General features: G+C 47.1%; 1 protein-coding gene across 6 annotated transcripts in view; it reads right to left on the reverse strand.

Annotated features, from left to right (window-relative positions):
- Positions 1 to 20,555, reverse strand: part of LOC118237393 (protein prune homolog 2-like) — a 57,884-nt gene that overhangs the window by 18,327 nt on the left and 19,002 nt on the right. For 5 of the 6 annotated variants that reach the window (XM_035436047.1, XM_035436051.1, XM_035436050.1 and 2 more), the window contains exons 7-10: positions 13,503 to 13,661; positions 11,346 to 13,067; positions 7,497 to 10,903; positions 6,930 to 7,010 (exon numbers count right to left, since the gene is read on the reverse strand). In XM_035436047.1, the coding sequence (XP_035291938.1) occupies positions 6,930 to 7,010; positions 7,497 to 10,903; positions 11,346 to 13,067; positions 13,503 to 13,661 (5,369 nt within the window). Of the gene's footprint in view, positions 1 to 544; positions 894 to 6,929; positions 7,011 to 7,496; positions 10,904 to 11,345; positions 13,068 to 13,502; positions 13,662 to 20,555 lie in introns of those variants that run through there. The other variant, XM_035436052.1, reaches the window with a different exon arrangement.

The following is a 20,555-nucleotide window of genomic DNA, read 5'->3' on the forward strand; positions in this document are numbered from 1 at the left end:
GGCTTTGCCCCGACTTGGGACGCGGAACACGGGACTAGCCTTCACACACTGCCTCATCCGACAGGAGGAAACGTTCCCGAAACACTGCTGCCCAACGAGAAGCGTGTTTATCAAATCCTGTGTCCAAACCAAACCCCACCGCATCCAACACCAGAGACAGCGTATTACTGCAGCTTCATGCATTTTAACAATGGGGAAAGAGCATTCTCTCTCTCTCTCCCTCCCTTTCACCCTCACTCCCTTTCACACTCACGCTCTCTCTCTCCCTTTCTCTTCTCTTCTCTTCTCTCCCTCTCTTTCTTTCCTTCCCTTTCACATTCTTTCCCCTCTCTCTCCCCCTTTTGTCTCTTCCTTCCCCTCTGACTCAGAAATGCAAACATACATAAATGCACATGCAAACACACACACACACACACGCGCACACACACGCGCACACAATAGCACAATGTGTGCATGAAGCATGTGCTGCGCGGTTGTGAATCTCTTCTTTCACTCATCCCAAATCACACAGGATCTTTGCTGAAATACTGAAGCAATCACTCACCGCTTTAGAGACCTGAATCCTGTCCTTCTCTCCTCCTTTCCTTCAGTTTATACGGTTACAGGATTCAGAATCACGGCTTGCTTTCTCTCTCTCTATCTCTCTCTCTCTCTTTCTCTGTCTCTCTAGCTCAGCATCCCTGCCCGACGGCCATTTTGTGGTCACATGACTCGGGCTGTGACTCTAAATAAAGATGCTGATCACCTGCTCCCCTGACACAGGCCCAGCTGAGCAGCAGAGCGTGAAAGAGACCGAGCAGCTGGGACAGGACAGCACAGCTCAGATTACGCAGCTGAGACTGCGCAGCTGGGACTGCGCAGCTGAGACTGTGCATCTAGGACTGCGCAGCTGGGACTGAGCAGCTGAAAGGGGAGCAGGGGCTGAAAGGGTCTGGGAGGGAGAGAGACAATGACCAGAACCCCAATACCCACCCCCCTCCCCCAACTCCAGTCCCTGAAAGCCATCACCACCCCCCCTTCACACACACACACACACACACACACTCCCAGCCGAGCTCTCACACAGCCTGCCATTTTTCGAGCCCCCCAGGCCTCAGGGAGGGGGAGGGGGCATTGTGTTTGTTCTCCTCTGGATACAGAGAAATGAATTTCAATTAGGTGCTTACATAGTGGACTACATCCCCCACAATGCAGTGCAACAGAGGAAGGGGCCCATATGGCCGTGCTGCAGGGTGTAGCTTTCTCAGCCAAAACTGTATAAATTGTAGCAGATTTTATGCTGACTCAAGGGATTACACATCCAGATGGCTGTTAGTTTTTTAAAATACAGTATTGTGTAAAATTAATGAATTGACACAGCCATTGATATACATATATATATATATATATATATATATATATATATATATATACATATATATATGTATATATATGATATTTGTCATTTTTGTAGTCCGGTCCTGTTAGCGTTTCCCTAGTGAGGTTGTAATGGTGGAGGTACATCACTGCGGCTAAGTCTTCTGTGCCCGAAAGCTGACCTCGCGCTGGCTCAACATGTCTGCCTGTTAGCCCCTCTGTGAGATAAGAAATGTGTTAACAATCATCCTGTATTTCTCAACCCTCCAGACAGAGATAAGAATGAGATTAAAAGGACATGCTACACTCCAGTGTGACGGAGAGCCTCTCCCACAGAAAGGCAGCATACAGACCTGTCAGTCAGCTGAAAAGATGACAAAACACACCCCTGCTCTTTACTTTCATCTCTAAGAGACACACACACACACACACAAATACATACGCGCGCACACACACACACACACACACACACTAAAATACACACAAGCACATGCACACACACACTAAAATACACACAAGCACACACACACACACACACACACACACTAAAATACACACACAAACCCGGTTCAGCGGGCGTCCGAACCTCCCTTGTTGCCAAGCGACAGTCGCTATTGTCGCCGATGTTTACTGAGGCCTGAAGCCGCTCCCTACAATCCATTCTGATTGGACGAGCTTCATGAGCCGCAGACAGTTCCAGTTCTGGGAATCTACACTCAAACGCTCACAAACAAGAAGTCCGGGAGCTTCCAGGCGGTCCCTGTAGCATTGTGAGGACCCCGGCAGGATATCTGAGAGTGATTCGCAGTACAGACCCTCACATCCTCCTCGCCAGGTCACTCGTTTAAAAGTTTAGTATACCACAGATAACACTCAAAGGGTTATAAAATGAAATGACACTCAAATTTTATAACACTCGAAGAGGTTTAAAAATAATTTGCTCTTCTAAGAGTCTTCTGTGAGAAAGGGAGCCTGTCTCTGCCAGTTCAGAAAAAGGCTTTTGTGAACATACAGGTGCCAAATTTGTTTGCTTTGAAACTCAAACAAGCGAAAATATATGGTCTGGATTTCAGAGATCAGGATTGAGTTGCATAATGAGTTATTCATTATTTACATTGCATGGCACTTCCATCCACAGCAACTCGCACAATCACACTTTTACAATGATCCATTAAAACTGACACCTTTTAAAAAAATTAAAAAAACTGAAACTTAACAAACAGGAAGCTTACAGTTGTGTTTTCAAACAGCCTAATTTGCTTCAGCCTCAGCAAGATAACCTGGAACTCTCAGTTCCCCAAACACACCGAACATCTTAAAGCTTTCATTACATCAATACCGTTTCACCTTATTTAACACTCTAACTTCCTCTGAAGAAAGTTTAACTGCTGACTTCCTCATGAGACTTGAGACTTACTGCCTCATGCATTGGGGGGGCGGGCGGGCACACCCACCAGTCCCCCAGACCACCCGCCCCCCCCCCACCCCCCTCCCACCCAATGCAATGTATAAATGATCAGTGTTCTGTGAACATTATAAGTCAATGTGGATCAGAGTGTCTGTCTCACGAATGTCAATGTAATATAGATCTCCTCTATGCTGTCCCACATAAAAAACTACATTACCCAACAGCACTCAAGTCACCTGTACCATAGCTCAGTTGGTTAACTGCTCCCTTGTGGTTTCTAATCATTCCCAAAGTTAAATATTTCCCATGTTCCACACTACACGCTCGGTTCTGTTTGTACGAGCCGTTTGTGAGGGCACATAAAATGCTTTCACATTTGTTCAGTGCACCTAACAAAACCGCGCACACCTGAATCCTGGAACACTGAATTACAGAGCCAGCAAACATCCCACCTTTCGCCCAGGTGAGCCGGACTCATTCAGCACGCACCTGCAGCAGGTGTGCCGCGAAAACCGCGCCTTCAGGAGAAAATCATTCCCGCCAAAGGATCTGAGATGTGACTAATAGAGTCAAGCGGCTCAGACTGACGGCGTTATTAAGAAGGGGGTATCACCTGTGTGAACACTCACCCGTCTCTGTTTCTCCGTCTCCGTGGACAAACAGGAAGTGGCCGGGGGTAATTTGCATGCGTCAAAACCAGACCGTCACCCTACCCCGACAGCCTGCTCCCGAGCTCACGGCCAAAGTCCTCCCAGCTCGCTACTGCTGTGCCAACGCCTCACAGCTAACCCTGCTAACTGCTCCTAACCCTGCTAACTGCTCCTAACCCTGCTAACTGCTCCTGACCCTGCTAACTGCTCCTAACCCTGCTAACTGCTCCTAACCCTGCTAACTGCTCCTAAACCAGCTGACTGCTCCTAACCCTGCTAACTGCTCCTACCTGCTCCTAACCCTGCTAACTGCTCCTAACCCTGCTGACTGCTCCTAAACCAGCTGACTGCTCCTAACCCTGCTAACTGCTCCTACCTGCTCCTAACCCTGCTGACTGCTCCTAACCCTGCGAACTGCTCCTACCTGCTCCTAACCCTGCTAACTGCTCCTAACCCTGCTGACTGCTCCTAAACCAGCTGACTGCTCCTAACCCTGCTAACTGCTCCTACCTGCTCCTAACCCTGCTGACTGCTCCTAACCCTGCGAACTGCTCCTACCTGCTCCTAACCCTGCTAACTGCTCCTAACCCTGCTGACTGCTCCTGACCCTGCTGACTGCTCCTGACCCTGATAACTGCTCCTGACCCTGCTGACTGCTCCTAACCCTGATAACTGCTCCTAACCCTGCTGACTGCTCCTAACCCTGCTAACCGCTCCTACCTGCTCCTAACCCAGCTGACTGCTCCTAACCCTGCTAACTGCTCCTGACCCTGCTGACTGCTCCAAACCCTGATAACTGCTCCTAACCCTGATAACTGCTCTAAACCCTGCTCCCTGCTCCTAACTTTGCTAACTGCTCCTAACCCTGATAACTGCTCCTAACTTTGCTAACTGCTCCTAACCCTGCTAACTGCTCCTAACCCTGCTGACTGCTCCTAACCCAGCTGACTGCTCCTAACTTTGCTAACTGCTCCTAACCACGATAACTGCTCCTAACCCTGATAACTGCTCCTAAGCCTGCTGACTTTTTGATTTTTGTGCCAACGCTCGATTACAAATAACAAATGTATGACTAACTAACCTAAGCTTGATCATTCATGAATAGGCTTATTTGTGCCAACTGTCGTCTCAACCGGTTTGAGATATTTACTCTTCAGGTGAAACGACTATTTACTGAAGTAATATTTTAGCGATAACGGGACCTTGCCAACACATGTACTTTTATTTATTGCTAGCAAGTAAAAAATGATTAAGAGAACAAACTAACTATATTAGCTGACTGTGTCAGGGTTCTGTGTCTTTCTTTGTGGTGCCGCCAGATAGCGGCACTTCTGTTTTGTGTCCTGTTTAATTGTATTATTGTTTTTTATTATCCTATTATTGTTGGCTGGTTGTCTCGTTTTCCCTTCACTCTCTGTGGCCTAATTGTTCATTGTGCCCTCCTGTGTCTCATCTGCGTCGTGTCTATTTAAGTTTCCCTTCCCCCTGACTCAGGTGCTGGATCCTTGCTTGCTTGTTTGCCTGCTTGCTCGTTGTTGTGAGTTTGTTTGACCGTGCCTCTGATCGCGTTTCTGCCCTGGGTGCTCCTGCCCCTGATCTGTTTTCTACGTGCTTTTGGATTTTTGCTTTTTCCTTGTTTCCGGCGTGTTTTGTAGTTTTCCTTTGTGTTTGTGAGTTGCCCTGCGAGGCTTTTTGTTCCCCTTTTTCTGGTGTTGTAAGTAAAGTCTTTGTTCTGCCTATTTTGGAGTTTTGTGTTTTTCCCCGCACTCTGCGTTTGGGTCCTTTCCCTCGCCCGCCCATGTCTGCTGTAAATGTTTTATTCTCAGTTACACTGTAAGCGTCTCGCCATGAAATTAACCACGATTCTCAACATTTCTCACGTGCAATATCGAAACTGCCCAGAAAGAGGAAGCTGGTCCATAATTTGTCGGTTGGAGATCAGCAGATTCATATTTGATAACGGACTACATTCTTTTTAAACCAGCGCTTACATTTGGCAGCTGGGCCCGTGGAAATGTACCTGGGGCAAGTAAAACACAAATTTTTTTAAAATTCAGGCAACATCACTGGTAGCCCAATAAAAACAACAACGGTTAATTAAAAATCACTTTATAGTTAACTCCAGGGAACAGTTTGCCCCCAGTCTTGGGTTCCTTTCAAAGCATGTTCTGTTGAAGTTAAGAAAATAAACTTATACTGTGATATATATCGTTACTGACCAAAATTCATTATATATCAAGATGTAAATTTTAGGCTATATCGCCCAGCCCCAGCCCCAACTCCAAACCCTGCTCCCTAACTCCTCCCTGCTTCAAAGCTTCAGCCAACAGAAAGCTTCAAAGCTGCTCAACACAGCAACCATATTTCATATTTCCAACAGTAATAAAAAGTCATAATCCACTTTTCATTCATTTATATTAGAGATTTTTTTCCACTTTATTTTTTATCCTGACTGGTTTTGCCCTGGGCGTCCCTGCTGTAAAGAACTACGAAAAGATACTAAGAAGTGTCATACCGCCCCCTGGTGTTCATTACAGAGCATTACATCTGTCCCTGCTAATGAGAACGATGGGGAAACTGATAGCGGTTTTTCATACACATAGAAGGCAAGCGTGCAATTTATTTCAAAACAAAGACTCATTCTTGATGTCTAAAATAATTATAAATGCACCAGATTTGGACTGAAAAAATAAAAAAAAGCTAAAGACTGTCCATATTGATTGATTGATTGGATACTTTCCCACGGTCTGAAGCCAGATATTATATTTCTGATACGGTAAAATAAAGTAAAACTTTAGATAGAATCCCACATCCACACAATCCTATAAGAAGGCCTCTGTATGCATACAAGAGCCATACTGCCATGTATGTTTAATTTATAACTACCTCGTAAAAGGATACAATGGTCATTGTGCTACTGAATTATATATGGTGTAATGCATACCTTTCTGCCAGGGTATGTTGTTGCACCTTCTAACATGGATCCTTTCCACACAGATTAGTCGCAGGTGCAGAGTCCGTGGCAGACAGTGGCAGCTAGAAGGGGTAGGCTCGCATACCACAAAACAGATAACAGGAAAAACTCCTTGGGAAGAAAAATATTATTTTTCTTCATTTGACCAAGGTGGAAATCTTTCCTTTTATCAATTTTGTGGTGTGCGGGTCCACCACCCTCCACCCTCCAATGTATAACTTTCTGAAACTGTGTTGTGTACTATCAGCCTGAGGTATTTACCTGCCGCAGCTTATTTTACCCTTACAGTTGATATGATATGGAATGGCTGCACTGCCCCCTGCTGTCCGTTCTGTGTACTGCAGCTCAGCTGCCTCACGATCCCATGGAGGAAGTGAGGACAGGTGAGGAGTCAAGATGGGGGAGCCATACAGTTTGTTTTTTTTTGTTTTTACCTCTTTCTCTCAGTTTCTCACAGATTTGTTTGCGTAATTGTCACATTTCACAATTCCAAGTGCAGCAAATAGGCGCAAATAGGTGAAGCGCTAATAGTGCCACTGACCTTGGAGACACTCCCTGGGCGTGGTCAGGTTCCATCACCATGACGATGATATTAGTACTGGATTCTGGAGCCCTCAGACCCCTAAGGCAGAGAATAGCATGTTTACAATATAACTAAAAGAACACTGATATAAATACAGAAATACATTCAGACAACGAGAAATGAATCAAAGTGAATTACAGCAGACGTAAAGAGACTGGACTGTTTCACTGTTTCTCTCATTTCAACTTCATGATTTTTTTCATTCCCCACACATCCCAGACACACCTAGCAGGGGAAACACAGGGGGGAGAGCGGAATTAACTCCTGTAAATACTGCGCACTAATGAGCCGGGTAATGCATAATTAATGAGGCATAAACAGCTTCATGAACAGGCGTTTCCTCAGGAGTCCGTAGCATGTGTGCGCACACACACAAACACAAATACACTCATATACATATATATATATACACACACACACACGCTGTCACACACACATGAATACAAACACACACACACACACACACACACACACACACACAGATACACTCACACACACATACACTCAATGAAACTCAAACCCTACCCAGACTCCTCAGCTGGCTCAGGCGACTGTTCTTCTAATGCAGCCTCTGCTGTCTCTCCTGTTGGCTGTTCTGCTGGGAACTCCATCAGCCCTGGCCAATACTGGTCTCCGATTGGTTGTTCTGCTGGGTGCTCCATGAACCCTGGCCAAAGCTGGTCTCTCATTTGCTGTTCTTCTGGGTGTTTTCCCTGGCCCTGAAGAGGCTGACCTCCCATTGGTTGTTCTGCTGTGTTTTTCCCCGGGTCCTGAAGAAGCTGGCCTCCTACTGGCTCCTCAGCTCCCAGTAGTAACTCAGCGCTGTCAGAGCTCAGGACTGCCTGGCTGTGGCCTCTGCCATGGTCCACAACACCACAGGGTAGCCCAGAGTGGTGTAGGAAGAACCCTTCTGCGTCCTCCGTGAGGTCACAGGCAAACGGCGAGCCCACTTCCCTCACCGAACCCCCCGAATCGCTCTGTGGGGTGTCGGCTGCGCCCGAGCTGTCCTCAGGCGAGGGAGATTCGTCCTGACCACCCCCAGTCGGCAGTCCCCAACTCTGCAGTACCCCCAGGGTTTGCCCCTCCCCGTCAGAGTCCTCCAGGGAAATCTGGGACCGGACGTAAACCTCCTCTTTGGCTCTGAGAGCAAAGGGCTCCCTTAGTGCAGAGCTGCTACTCATATCTGGGATCCTTTGGTAATGGCTGCTTACACCTGAATTGCTGTGTAATTCTGGGTTTGAGTTGGAAGGACTGTGCGCATCGCTGATCGATTGGTGAGGGCTGCTTCTGTCCCCTGTTGATGCTGCATTTGATGTGCATACACGCAGCTCTGATTCGCTGTTCAAGCTCTCGCTTGATTGGTGATCTACACCAGCGTACATTTGGTCAGAGCTGTTTAATTCCACAGTAGTTTGGTCAGGGATATTTACATCTGTGTTTGATTGGAACAGGCTGCTTAGATTTTTGTTTAACTGGTAAATGTTGCTTACGTCAGGGCTTAGCTGATCAGGGATGTGGTCCTCCGTGTCAGATTGACAGGCACTGTTAGCATCAGAACTTGATTTATCAGCACTAATTACATTACTGCTGGATTCATAAGGACTGAAAACATCTGTATTTGCAGGGAAAAGGTTGGTAGCATTGGTGCTTGATTGGTCAGTATTGTGTGCATCTGGGTGTGACTGGTTGGGGCAGATTAAATCTGTGTTAGATTGGTCAGAGCTGGATAGATCATTGTTTGATTGGTGAGGTCTATGCATCTCAGTGTTTGACTGATAAGGGTTGAGAGCATCAGTGTTTGATTGGTTGAAGCTGTTTAAAGTAATGTTTAATTGGTAAGGTCTATGTGCATCTGTGTTTGATTGGTGAGGTCTCATTGCACATTGGTTTAATTGGTTGGTTCTGTTTAATTCCGTGTTTGCTTGGTAAGGGTCTTCAAAATCAGTGCTTGATTGCTCTGGGCTCTTTATATGGGTGTTTGGCTGGTTATGTATGATTACATCTGTATGTGATTGGTAAGGTCTGTATGCATCAATGTTTGATGGACCAGAGTTGATGTGATCATCGTCTGATTGGTCAGGGCTATACATATCAGTGTTTAACTGGTAAGGGCTGATCTGATCAGCACTGTACTGATTTAGTCTAGTAAGGCATGCGTGTGGTGAGCGTGCTTGCTCGTACTTAAGGCTAATTTCTGCAGCCTCTCTGACAGTCCCCCTGCCTGAAACCATGATGTAATCCATCTCCAGACCTGACGAGTCGCCATCAGAGTTGGACCGCAGGTCCTCCCTGCTGCTTCTCTGCAGTGCGTCAGGGCTGGTCTTGCTGCCTTCCAGAGAGTCGTTTTCCCTCCAGCCTGGGCTACTCAAAGCTACCAGTGACGGAGCAGAGTCTGGCGTTAGTCCCGCCTCGTGCTGGAGGTCCACAGCTCCCTCATGCTCAGCTTCTTTCCTTGGCAGCTTTGCCTCCAACCTCCCCAGGGAGGAAAAGTCATAATATCTGTCTTCATCAGAAAGGGTGCTGGAGAGCACTGTCTCGTCATCCTGCTGCTTGCGCGTCGTTTGGGGAAACTCATCCTCCGAAGGAGAGGCGGACAGGGGCGTGTCCTCCTGCTGGCTTAGTGGAAATGCAGCACCCCCCAGCGGTGGTGTGACACCCAGCATCACAAACGGGGAATGGCAGCTGGAGTCATCCGTGGAATCATCCAGGCGATCCTGGAGGGTGTTGGTTGGGGCCTGAAACCCTGCTGTGCTACCGTGGGCTGCGACAGGGTGGCACTCTTCCGTGAACTCCACTGAATCCTGAGGGTCTATTGTCACGGTCGTCTCCTGGCAGGCCTCAAGCTCAGGTGAGGTTTGGTACCACAGCGATCCAGGGCCCACGTTGTCATACTCTGAGACCGACTTCACCATGCTCCCAGACGAAGGCTTAGCGATCCAAGCAGAAGGTTCTAGTGACAGATGTTCGGGAAAGCAATGAGTCCGGGTCATGACATTGTCATCCTGGTCATGGCCATAGTCGCTGATCATCACCAGTGTTTTATCAAGCTTTCTGGCCACTTGAGTGTCATCTGACTCATCTGGCTCAGTGTGCCCTGTCTCAGTGTTGAGCTCCTCCTCCTTGGTCGACCTGGCTGTCTCGCGGGGGGCCTGTACCCCACTCTCAGGGCTGGCCTCCTGGATGGTGGTGTTCCACATGCCCATGCTCTCCCTGGCAACCTCCCCTGGGCTGTCTAGGGAAGCCCCGGCCCTGGGAAGACCCCGAAACGAGTCTGAGCGTTCGGAGGAGTCAGCACCATCGGGGGTGCTGAGGGTGGACTGGCTGTCATCCCGGATGGTGGTATTCCACAACGCAAGGGATTCTGGGTAAGGGGCAGCATTTGCCTTCAGGAACCCCCTCTGAGCGGAGTAGCTCCAGAAGTCCTGTTCTGGGGACGTATCCTCCTTTGAGGTCTCGGGGGTGAGCGGGACCTTTTGGACCAGCCTGGCAGGGGCCTTCAGAGGAAGGGGTTCCCCCACAGGGGGGGGTTTGAAGGGTGTGTCCTCCTCGGGAGGGGTCAGCTGGAGGTCCCCCAGCATTCCGGGGTTCCACTCACCCGAGACAGGCAGGTTTGGGTTCCAGTTGTCATAGGTTTCAGCTGGCTGGGTCATCTGCACAAAAGGGTTCCACATGTGGGCACTGTCGGGGCTTGGGCCCAGCTCTTGAAAGTGGTACTCTTTGGCATTTTCTGTAGCAGCTTCCACCACCACCTCAATGCTGTTCACCGGAAATGCTGGTGGACGTGTCTCGGAAACTTTGGACAAGATCGTCCCAGCATGGGAAACATCCTTGAGCTCCTGCTTGCAACCTGTTTCCAACAGTGTGGTCATCTGTACATCTCTGCGGTCGCAGGGTTCAGCAGGCAAAGATGAGCGTTCAGCCAGACGGCTCTCCTGTTTCACAGTCAAACACAACAACACATTAGGACAAAGGACAGAGGTTACCCAGTAGTTTTATTAGTAATGCTGCATTTTATTGGCTGCTACCAAGGCTCCTTAACTATCAGATTTTTTGCAGACATTAATATAGTTATTGGAAAATCTTTCATTACTATTGTTTACACTTTCACACACCAGTGGTAATACGTGCTATATATGTGCTGCAGCCTTTCAACTCGATGAGCATTTTTTAAGGAAAAATGTGAGAAATGTAAGAAGCTGCAACCATTCCTGAACTCTGAATTTTCAAGAAATTAACTGTTTCACCTCAGAGGCAACACTCCCGTGTTTCCAGAAAAAGATGCTAACTAAATGTTTACTTCCTTTTCGACTTTAGCGAGTGTGATCCCCAAACTAACTGAAGATGAGAAACTACTTGGATGTGCAAATACCTCACCTTTTCAAGGTTCTCTTGTTTGACAGGCACGTGATGCTCATCCATTCGGCACAAGCCTCCCTCTTCATCTTCCAATGGCTCTGCATTCTCACCTGGCTCCACCTGCTGTGTTTTCCAGACTATGTCATCCACAGCAGAAAGTTCCACACCTGCAGACAGCTGATAGCCAGTGTTTTGATGGTAGAACATTCTGTCAGTCTCTTTTACCTGTTTTTCCAACACCTCTGCACCAGCTGAAGAAGCTACACTTTCAGGCTCCTGATTTGGGGAGGCGGGTGGTACGTCAATAATCTCTGGGTCCTCTGGATGCTTCTGGATCTCACGGGTATTAAAGGGGTCGAGGAGCCTCGTCACATCTGACATTTCATCGATGCTGTCTTCTTTTGTTTTGTCAACATAACCCAAAGATTTTAGGAACTCAGAGGGTTCAGGCCGCGAGCCGTTCAGGTGAGAACCTGCATCTTCCTGGATCTCACCCGCAGCATGTGACACTTGATGAGGTACCTGCCCCAGGTGAACCCCAGCAGGGATGGCATCATTGAGCATGGCTTTGGGGACAACTGTATCCCTGAAAAACGTGTCAGTTGCTTTTTGGGGCATGGCCCCAGAATCCATGCTGACTAACAGGAAGGAGTCATCATCTCCTCCCCCTTGCCCGGGGTCCATTGACCCTACCTGCTCATCCAGGTAGACGTCCGGACTCTCCTGGCCAACGTAGGACAACTCTGTCAGGCTCCATGCATTGGTGTCATCTGAGGTCGAGCCCTTGGTGTCAGAGGTGAAGTCGTCCCAGGGCTCGGAGGATGACACGCTCTCCTTGTTCACCATTTGGCCAATCTTCTCCGCCACATCTTCTGGGAAGAATGTGGGGATGGCCTCACCCCCTACACCCCCTGCCCTTCCATCAACCAGGCTGTTGGCAGGTGTGGCCGGGAGTCTGCCGTGGGCGCTGTCGATGAGGAGTGCGTCTGGACCAGGAGAGAGGAACCCCCCTTCCAGGACGAAGCTTCCCTCGCTGCCGCTCTGCCTGTCGGAGGAGCCCGTGTAGAAGTCCACCAGGCTGAGCTCCCCAAACTCAGACAGGCTGGAGGTGGGGTGCTCCCCAGAGCTCCGGCTGCACTCACTGGCGCCCCCTGCTGCAGGGGAGGTGCTGCTGCTGTGCAGGGGGTCGAAGGCAAACAGGTCAAAGTTATCGCTCTTGTTGCGGCCGGGGGGTCGGCGGTCATGGGGGGCGGGTGAGGCGGGAGGGTCATGGCAGAGGGAGGGGAAGCCGAGGGCGGGGTTGTGGAGGAACCCGGCCGGCTCAGCGACGGGGCTGTCGTCGCTGAGGAACACCGAGCTCTCCTTGGAGGAACGGCTGCTGCGGACGGTGGCCAGCCCGCTGTCGGGGCTGACCAGCTCCGACCCCTGGGGGGCGCCGCTGGGCTCCGGGACGTTCTCAGCAACGTTGGGGGGCTCGGCGTCCGAGCTGTACATGTCTGTGATCCCCGACGAGCCCTGGGAGAGGGGGGCGCTGCCGGCCACGCCCTCTGTGGAGGACGTCCTGCTGTTGGGCAGGAACAGCTGCTGCCGGCGGTCCAGGAAGTCTTTGAGGAGCGCGAGGATCTGCTCGGCGTAAACGGGCGTGTCGCGCTGGCCGTACAGCTGGATCTCCTCCAGGACGCACGCCAGGGGCTCCAGACCCAAACTCCAGCCCTGCCCCTCCTCCAGCTCACAGCAAATCTGCAACCCAAGAACCACGCGTGCATTTGTACATACATATCACTTACCCTGTTCTTCACTAAATCATGACTGCTACTCAGCCTTTACGAAGAAGCTTCGCTGTCTTCCGCAAACAGCAAAAGTACATTGTGAACAGTAGGCTATATTTTGTTATGACAGACTGCATTGTTTTGTGTTGTATTACAGAGCCTTGAGTGTATTGTGTTATATTACAGTGCATTGTGTGGGTTGTGTTACACCCTACCCTTATTTATTGGTATATTTACAGCTCTCTGTGTTGTCTAATCTAATCTAATGTCAATGTGATGGACAGTGAACCATCTCTTCATTCCTTCTGAGTGTGTGAAAGCAGGACAACAAATGCTGAAATTTGTGCGAGTCAAAAAGAAGCTCCCTGGTGAACAGGAAATCGCTCGCAGAGCAAGAGATGCCCACCTGGTTGAGAATGTCTTTGTTCACGGAGAACACTGCCACCTGCTGGCACTGGCGGTAAGGGTCGTTCGGGGCAGAGGAGAGGATGACGAGCCCCTCGTAACCATGGCGATCACAGAACAACTTCAGATCCCCAACCACGGCCAGGCAGGTACTGTAGGCCTGAAAAAAGTTTTAGTTTAGTGAGAAACTTCAGGTTTAGAGGAATACTGAATCCTCTCACTGAGTGAAACTCTTCTTCCAACTGAAAATCCCTGCATCCTACTTAAAATGACTGCATCCTACTGCAAGTGGCTGCCTCGTACTGAAAATGACAGCATTCTACTGAAAATCATTGCATCCACTTACGTACATAAACTCATGCAAGCCGGTTATACAGCTGGCCCATCTGTATATCAATAGTAAATCCATCTTGTATGATTACAAAATATTTTGCGGTCATTTGCTTTAAGATAGTGTTTTTTCTGATGTTTCCTGATGAACTGGGATTTCTGCATAGCAGTTTTACCTCACTGAATTCTTTTTTACCTTTCCAAATGGCAAGGCATGATATCCACGTTGGAATTCCAGCATATGAGCGATGATATAAGCATCTATAAACAATTTAAATGGCAATAAATCACCGGATTAAACCTTTTTTTTCCCTGTTTACCACGGTGTGCTCCTTTGCACTTCACCTCCTGATAATTACATTCCTAAACAAACCCAAATAACAAAGGGTGAAAAGTTTGTTCTGTCCGTAGTTTTGAGAGACAAAGTGAGGCGAGGGATGGTCCGGCAGGACCTCCAGTCGGAACAAACCCAGACAGTGCATCCATTATGATAACCGTCCAATTAGCCGCGTGCCGTCTCATTGCCGCTAGAATCTTTCTCTGGAGGCCAGCTACACGCCTAACATATTCCATACTAATGAGCGCCCTCAGCTGGACACACCGGGGACTGCGCTCTGAACCGGCCCTGACCGCAGCATCACTGCCGCTGTCCAGCAACACCTGTTTCCTCAGGTGAGACAATTAGCGCTTCCGGTTACTATGGCAACGTGCCCTTGTTTCGTGTCAGAGACAGCGTCTCATGCAGAAGAAGGGACGCTTTCGTGTGCAGAAGATCAGAGAGTTCTCGGGAGGTCAGACGTTTCATGCGCTGTCTGGTTATTCTTTATCAACGTGCCTCTGCTTGCTTCCACATTTACCAGCCCTGAAATAGAGCCTGTGCCTCACAGGGACAACTACAGGGTGTCAATAATATGATTGTGGAACCCACAGCCTTTAGGTCAAAAGTTGTGGGCTCAGGTATTTATTCTCTACAAAAGAAAATTCTATCTCTGACAAACGCACTGACAGTAACCAATTAATTGCACTGATAAATAATCTGGACAGGAAATGTATCTCTACTTAATTTTTAATCTCTGCTCTTATGAGGAAAGCTGTGCACTATGAACCAAAATTTCCTTGTTTGGACATGAGAAGAGATGTTTTCAGACCCAGTCTTTGAGAGGAGGTAATCTAAACTACCAGTCACATCTGGTCTCAAAATGTCACACACCATCCACAAACTCACTTATGACAGGGGTACAATGTTCCTCTAACAAACAAATTAACAGTTCAGATATAAAACGAAGCACTTAAAATACTAACAGATAATTATGGTTTCTTCATACAATTCTTCAAAAACTTACACATTTAAACTACATTCACAAATGACATTGAGATCAGCACCTAAATCCCATCCATTATCACACCCTCTCTCATCTGGTGAAAGACTTCAACTTGATAAAATGGCGGAACTTTGTCTTTGTCACCACAGGGGGCAGTGTTGGCAGCAAACAGCCCGAAGACGCGATTTACTAAATAAGCCCGAGGAAGCGGTTCGCACTCGCGATGATGTATGCGTGTCTCGCAGCCACGTTCGGATGCGGTGTGGCGCGCGGTCCCGTCGGCGTCGCCGTGTCAGAGCAAACAGCACTTCATCAGCGTCTCCGTTACTCTCGCGCGTACCGGCGCATACCGGCCTCCGCTCCAGTCTCGCTCCGAAAAGACCGACAACAGATAAACGGCTGCTTTGTCGAGCAATTACAAATATGATACGTTACTTCCAGCAGAAAATTGTAATATGTGTGTGTTTGTGTGCATGTGCGCGTACACATATATATATATATCCAAGTCTTTAGTTTATGGTTATTTTACGATTATTGCATATGAGGTATAGTGCACTGTGGTAGAGGTACATGTGAGCAACAACTTTCAGAACTTTGATTGAACTAATCAGTATTAGTTGTTGAAAGAAATTAAATTAAATTAATGACTTTTTATTTATTTTTATTTTTAGATACGTTTAGATAGGTACTTGAATCATTCTGATGAATTATTTAAATCATAAGACTGACAACTGCAAAGAATATACATGTTATTTATGAGGACCTATGAAATTAATGTGTAATTATACATTCACAATTCATTAAAAATTATATTTTATTTTGTTAAATGGATAAAAACGCTATGAAATGCTTTAATAGAAATCTGATCGTAAATAATTCAGTTGAACTAAACTGTTACCAAAGATGCTAAGCTGTTCATTATGCAATGAGAAATTACTATACAACTCCCTCCTCATGTAACAGACATAAAAATTGTATTTAAATTATTATTTACCTCTGAAAATGCTGAAATTGTTTGATCTATTTATTATTTTTGTTGCTGTTTTCTTTTACATGGGCTTTGCTTTACTTGAGCAAAGAGTAAATGTTTAAGTCAACTGTCAGAACGCAAGGAAAATGGAGGCAGTCTTGCTGATTTATGTTTCACAAATTAAGCTACTGCACTTAAACATCTCACATTTACAGATTATGGAAATTTTATGACAGGCAAAATGATTTATGGGTATAAAGTTGCATTAATTAATGGTTTTGTTTATTGAGGAAGGGTTCCCCAACCCCCCAACCCTCCCCCCTCCGCACACTTTTTTAAATTGTAAGTAGTAAACTGAGACATAATGGCATTTCTAATTTGAGAAAGCAGTTTGAAATTACATTCTGTCTTTTAAAAGAAGTTAATGCTAAAAAAATATAATTAAATTCATCACCAAGAGTCTTTTCTGAGTAAATGAGAGTAAATGTATATACTTTAACATATCTTTTAAAATATGTGCCACTTAATTTCATTTTGATCCAAAACACATCCGTGAGCTTCTCACAACCTATTATAAACAAACACATGGTACTTTTCAGATTGTATTGTGTATATATACATATATAATATACAAAATTACATTATATATATATATATATATATATATATATATATGAAATTACATTATATATATATATTTTTATTGACATACCATAAATTATACAACAAAACTTTTGCGTGAGATAAACTCAACTTGACTTTTTTATTCAAGAGACTTTTGTAAGACTTAAAAGACTTTAAAATTATTGTAATGTGGAAAAAGGATATTAAATCATTTTACGCAGCCTGAGAAAGGGAAATGGCATAAATGATGACTGTTTAACCCAGCGCCTTTTCCCTTTTCTCAGACCTCGTAAAATGATTTAATATCCATTTCACACATTACAATAATTTTTGAAGTCCGACAAAATTTTTTCCGCCCCCAAAAATAGCAGCAGACAGGGTCGGTTTTAGGCATGAAGGTGGTCTCCTAGGGCACCAACTGTCAAATGAAGGGGAAAAAAATGCACTCGTTGCATCGCATCCATGGTAGTCACGGGGGGGGGGGGGACCCAACTGCAACCGTTAGGTCCCCCCGGTTCCGCCAGTCTGCTATCACTCCCACTCCCCCCACCCCAGTCCACAATCTCACTGAGGGACTAAAACTCTGCCCGGTAGTAGATGCCAAAAGTATTTCACACACCAGACTCTACTATAGCCTTACTGTGGATTCTTCCAGTCCACTGTCAAAGACAGCTCTAAACGCAAATTCCATCGCTATGCAAAGACGATGCGATTCTAGGTAAAACATACCGGGTGTATCATTAGAGCCACACTTCCTGCTTCCTGTTTTAACTGCCAGAGATCAGGTCCCTGTTTAAATTTAGGCATCCAGGGATGCAGCCCCAGCAGGGGGCAGCAGCAGCACCAAAATGGCTATAAAACTGGATCTGTGCCCAGAAGGTTGCAGGTTCAAATCCAAAATGTGACACTGACATGACAACTGGACAGGCTGTGTGTGTGTGTGCATGTGGGCATGTGTGCGTGTGTGTATATGTGTGTGTGTGTATCTGTGGCCATATGTGTGAGTATGAGTGTGAGTGCGTGTGTTTGTGTGAGTGAGTGTGAGTGTGAGTGTGTGTGTGTGTGTGTGTGTGTGAGTGTGTGTGAGTGTGAGTGTTTGTGTGAGTATGTGTGTGAGTGTGAGTGTGTGTTTGTGTGTGTTTGTGAGTGTGTGTGTGTGTGTGAGTGTGTGAGTGTGAGTGTGAGTGTGAGTGTGTGTGTGTGTGTTTGTGTGTGTGTGTGAGAGAGAGAGCACAGTGGCTGATGGAGAGCCTGTGACAGAGGCCATATTGCTGTCTCTGTGTGGGGGGAGACAGGCTCTGCTTGCAGCTACCAGGTTAATATTGACACAGTTTGGTGGGGAAGGAGGCGCTGCTTTCAGCACAAATCACTCTGCTCAGCCATCAATCACTGCAACTGCAACTGCACCAGAGAGCACAACGCCTGCACACACACACACACACACACACACTCTCTGCACACTCACACATGCCCATACACACAAACACACACATGCACACACACACTGCACACACTCACACTCACACTCACCCATGCCCATACACACACGCACACACACTCATACTCACACACACACACTCCCTCTCTCTTTCACACACACGCACACACACTGTGTCTCTCTCTCTCACACACACACACACAAACACATGCACGTACGCGCACACACTCTCACACACTCTCTCTCTCTTTCACAAACACACACTCTGTCTCTCTCTCACAGAGACACACACACACACACGCATGCACACACATACACGCAAACACGCACTCTCTCTCACATGCAGTAACACACAAACGCACACACTCACACACACTGCACACTCACACACACACTAACACACACACACTGACACATACAGACAAATCAACCATACACAATATAGGACACATGCACACAGTCACATGCACAAACACACAAGTACACCTTCAAATATACACGCAGACACACACACGCACAAATCCCCATCGTCAACCATCCCCTATTTCTAACACATACGTACGCACAGTAACACACAAGTGCATGTACACAGTCTCACACACACATAGGCAATTACCATCAACATGCAGCGACATCATTTTTCCACAACAATCAAATATGAGGCAGCCTCATCCTGGCATTGAGGGGCTTCTAGATGGCGTGTCTAAATGACAGCGTAATAAAGGAACAGGCACACAAATCTCTTTTTCCGATGGCGTGTGGAGCTGGCAGTCTGGCTGCCATTTGTTGCGAATACAAGCAAATTAAGAGCGCTCCTCCTCACTGGAGCCTGAAGAAGCACTGGCGCCGCGAAAAACTTTCAGCGCGCGCCGACCGAGAAAGTCGGCGTTCGCAAAACGGCCGAAGGGAAAATTCAATCAAGCAGCAGCAAACTCCGGGGCCTGCGTATCACATGTGTGCTTTGCACTTGCAAACACCAGCCCTGTGCCAACGACTGAAAATACACACATAATTACGCGTAGCTAACTTCAGCGCGGACGTAAGCTCACTGGCCAGTGTATGTCTCAGTCTGCCGTTCAACAGCATCAGTGAGTCAGTCCCCATCCTGTCATGTCTGTCTGCCTGGTCCACATCTACATTCATATCTGTACTTTACCCTCTCATCCCCTCTCTCTATTTCCCTCTCCCCCTCAGCCCCTTTCTCTCTCTCTCTCTCTGTTCTCCCTCTCCTCTCTCCCTCTTTCTTTCTGTTCTCCCTCACTCTCTCTCTCTCTCGTCACAGGTACGGCACCTTTACACCTCTCTCTCTCTCTCTCCTGCTCAGAGTTCTGAACCCCCCCCGCCCCCCCCCCCCCCAGCTTCATTATGCAGAACAGCCCCCCCGGTGCAGACTAGTGCTCCATAACTCACACCCTGCGAGAATTCCCAAGCAAACAAGGCACTGTACACAAAAACACATTTCCTGCTGTCAACAACATTTCTGGCACAAAAAAATTAATCAACCGTTCCGCCATTCAGGCTCTTTGCATACCCTTTGTCAGAGAGAGAGAGAGAGAGAGAGAACGCTAAGAGATTTCCATTCTCTTTGGAGCGTTCATTTCTGTGTGTACAGGGATCCATCACAGCCGTGTTGATTGATAAGTCTGTCTCCACTCTCAGCAGTGCCACCACTGAAAATGAACTGCCAACTTCGCTAAAAACCTGCAGTGAGATAACATTATCTTTTACTGACAACTCATCTTAACTTCCCGCCACAGACCACAGAAGAAGAAAAAAAAACAAAGTTAAAAGTTTTTTTTGCAATGACTAATGTACATTGCATATAAAATTTACACATAGAAATATGACTGGCGTGCCAGGTCAGTTAGCATCTAGCAAAGAAAATAACAGCAAATGTACATGGATAAATGGTGAGAATATGCTACATATTTCATATGGTGAGGTGAAATATGTATTTTTTTCTGACAGGAGACCCAGCCTTTAAATTTGTAAATCTGTTTATAACAAGTTCAGCCAGTATAGTATTGATCTTCGATTTAGTTTAAACCTTATTTGGTTGAAGAGGGCAATGCTCCCTCTGCTTATGGGCAGTTCTTTATTTATTTACGTTCAGGCAGAGCAATGTCAATGTTTAAGAACAAATTTTACCCCTGGTCACCCTCGGTCGAACTGAAGGCGCTTTCATCCATCACGCGGCTCTGCGTAAGCACGCGTGACCCACGCGCATTGTGTTTTCACGGAGGGGGGTTCCACGCCCCCCTGCCCAGCCACCCTCGCCTTCAGGACTGCGGGGAAATATTCAATCTTCAGCCCTAGGAGGCCCCGGCAACACCTGCCAGCCAAGCCACCATCATCAGAAAAGCATTACTG

Source organism: Anguilla anguilla, chromosome 10 (assembly GCF_013347855.1).
Source record: "Anguilla anguilla isolate fAngAng1 chromosome 10, fAngAng1.pri, whole genome shotgun sequence".
Lineage (NCBI taxonomy): Eukaryota > Metazoa > Chordata > Actinopteri > Anguilliformes > Anguillidae > Anguilla > Anguilla anguilla.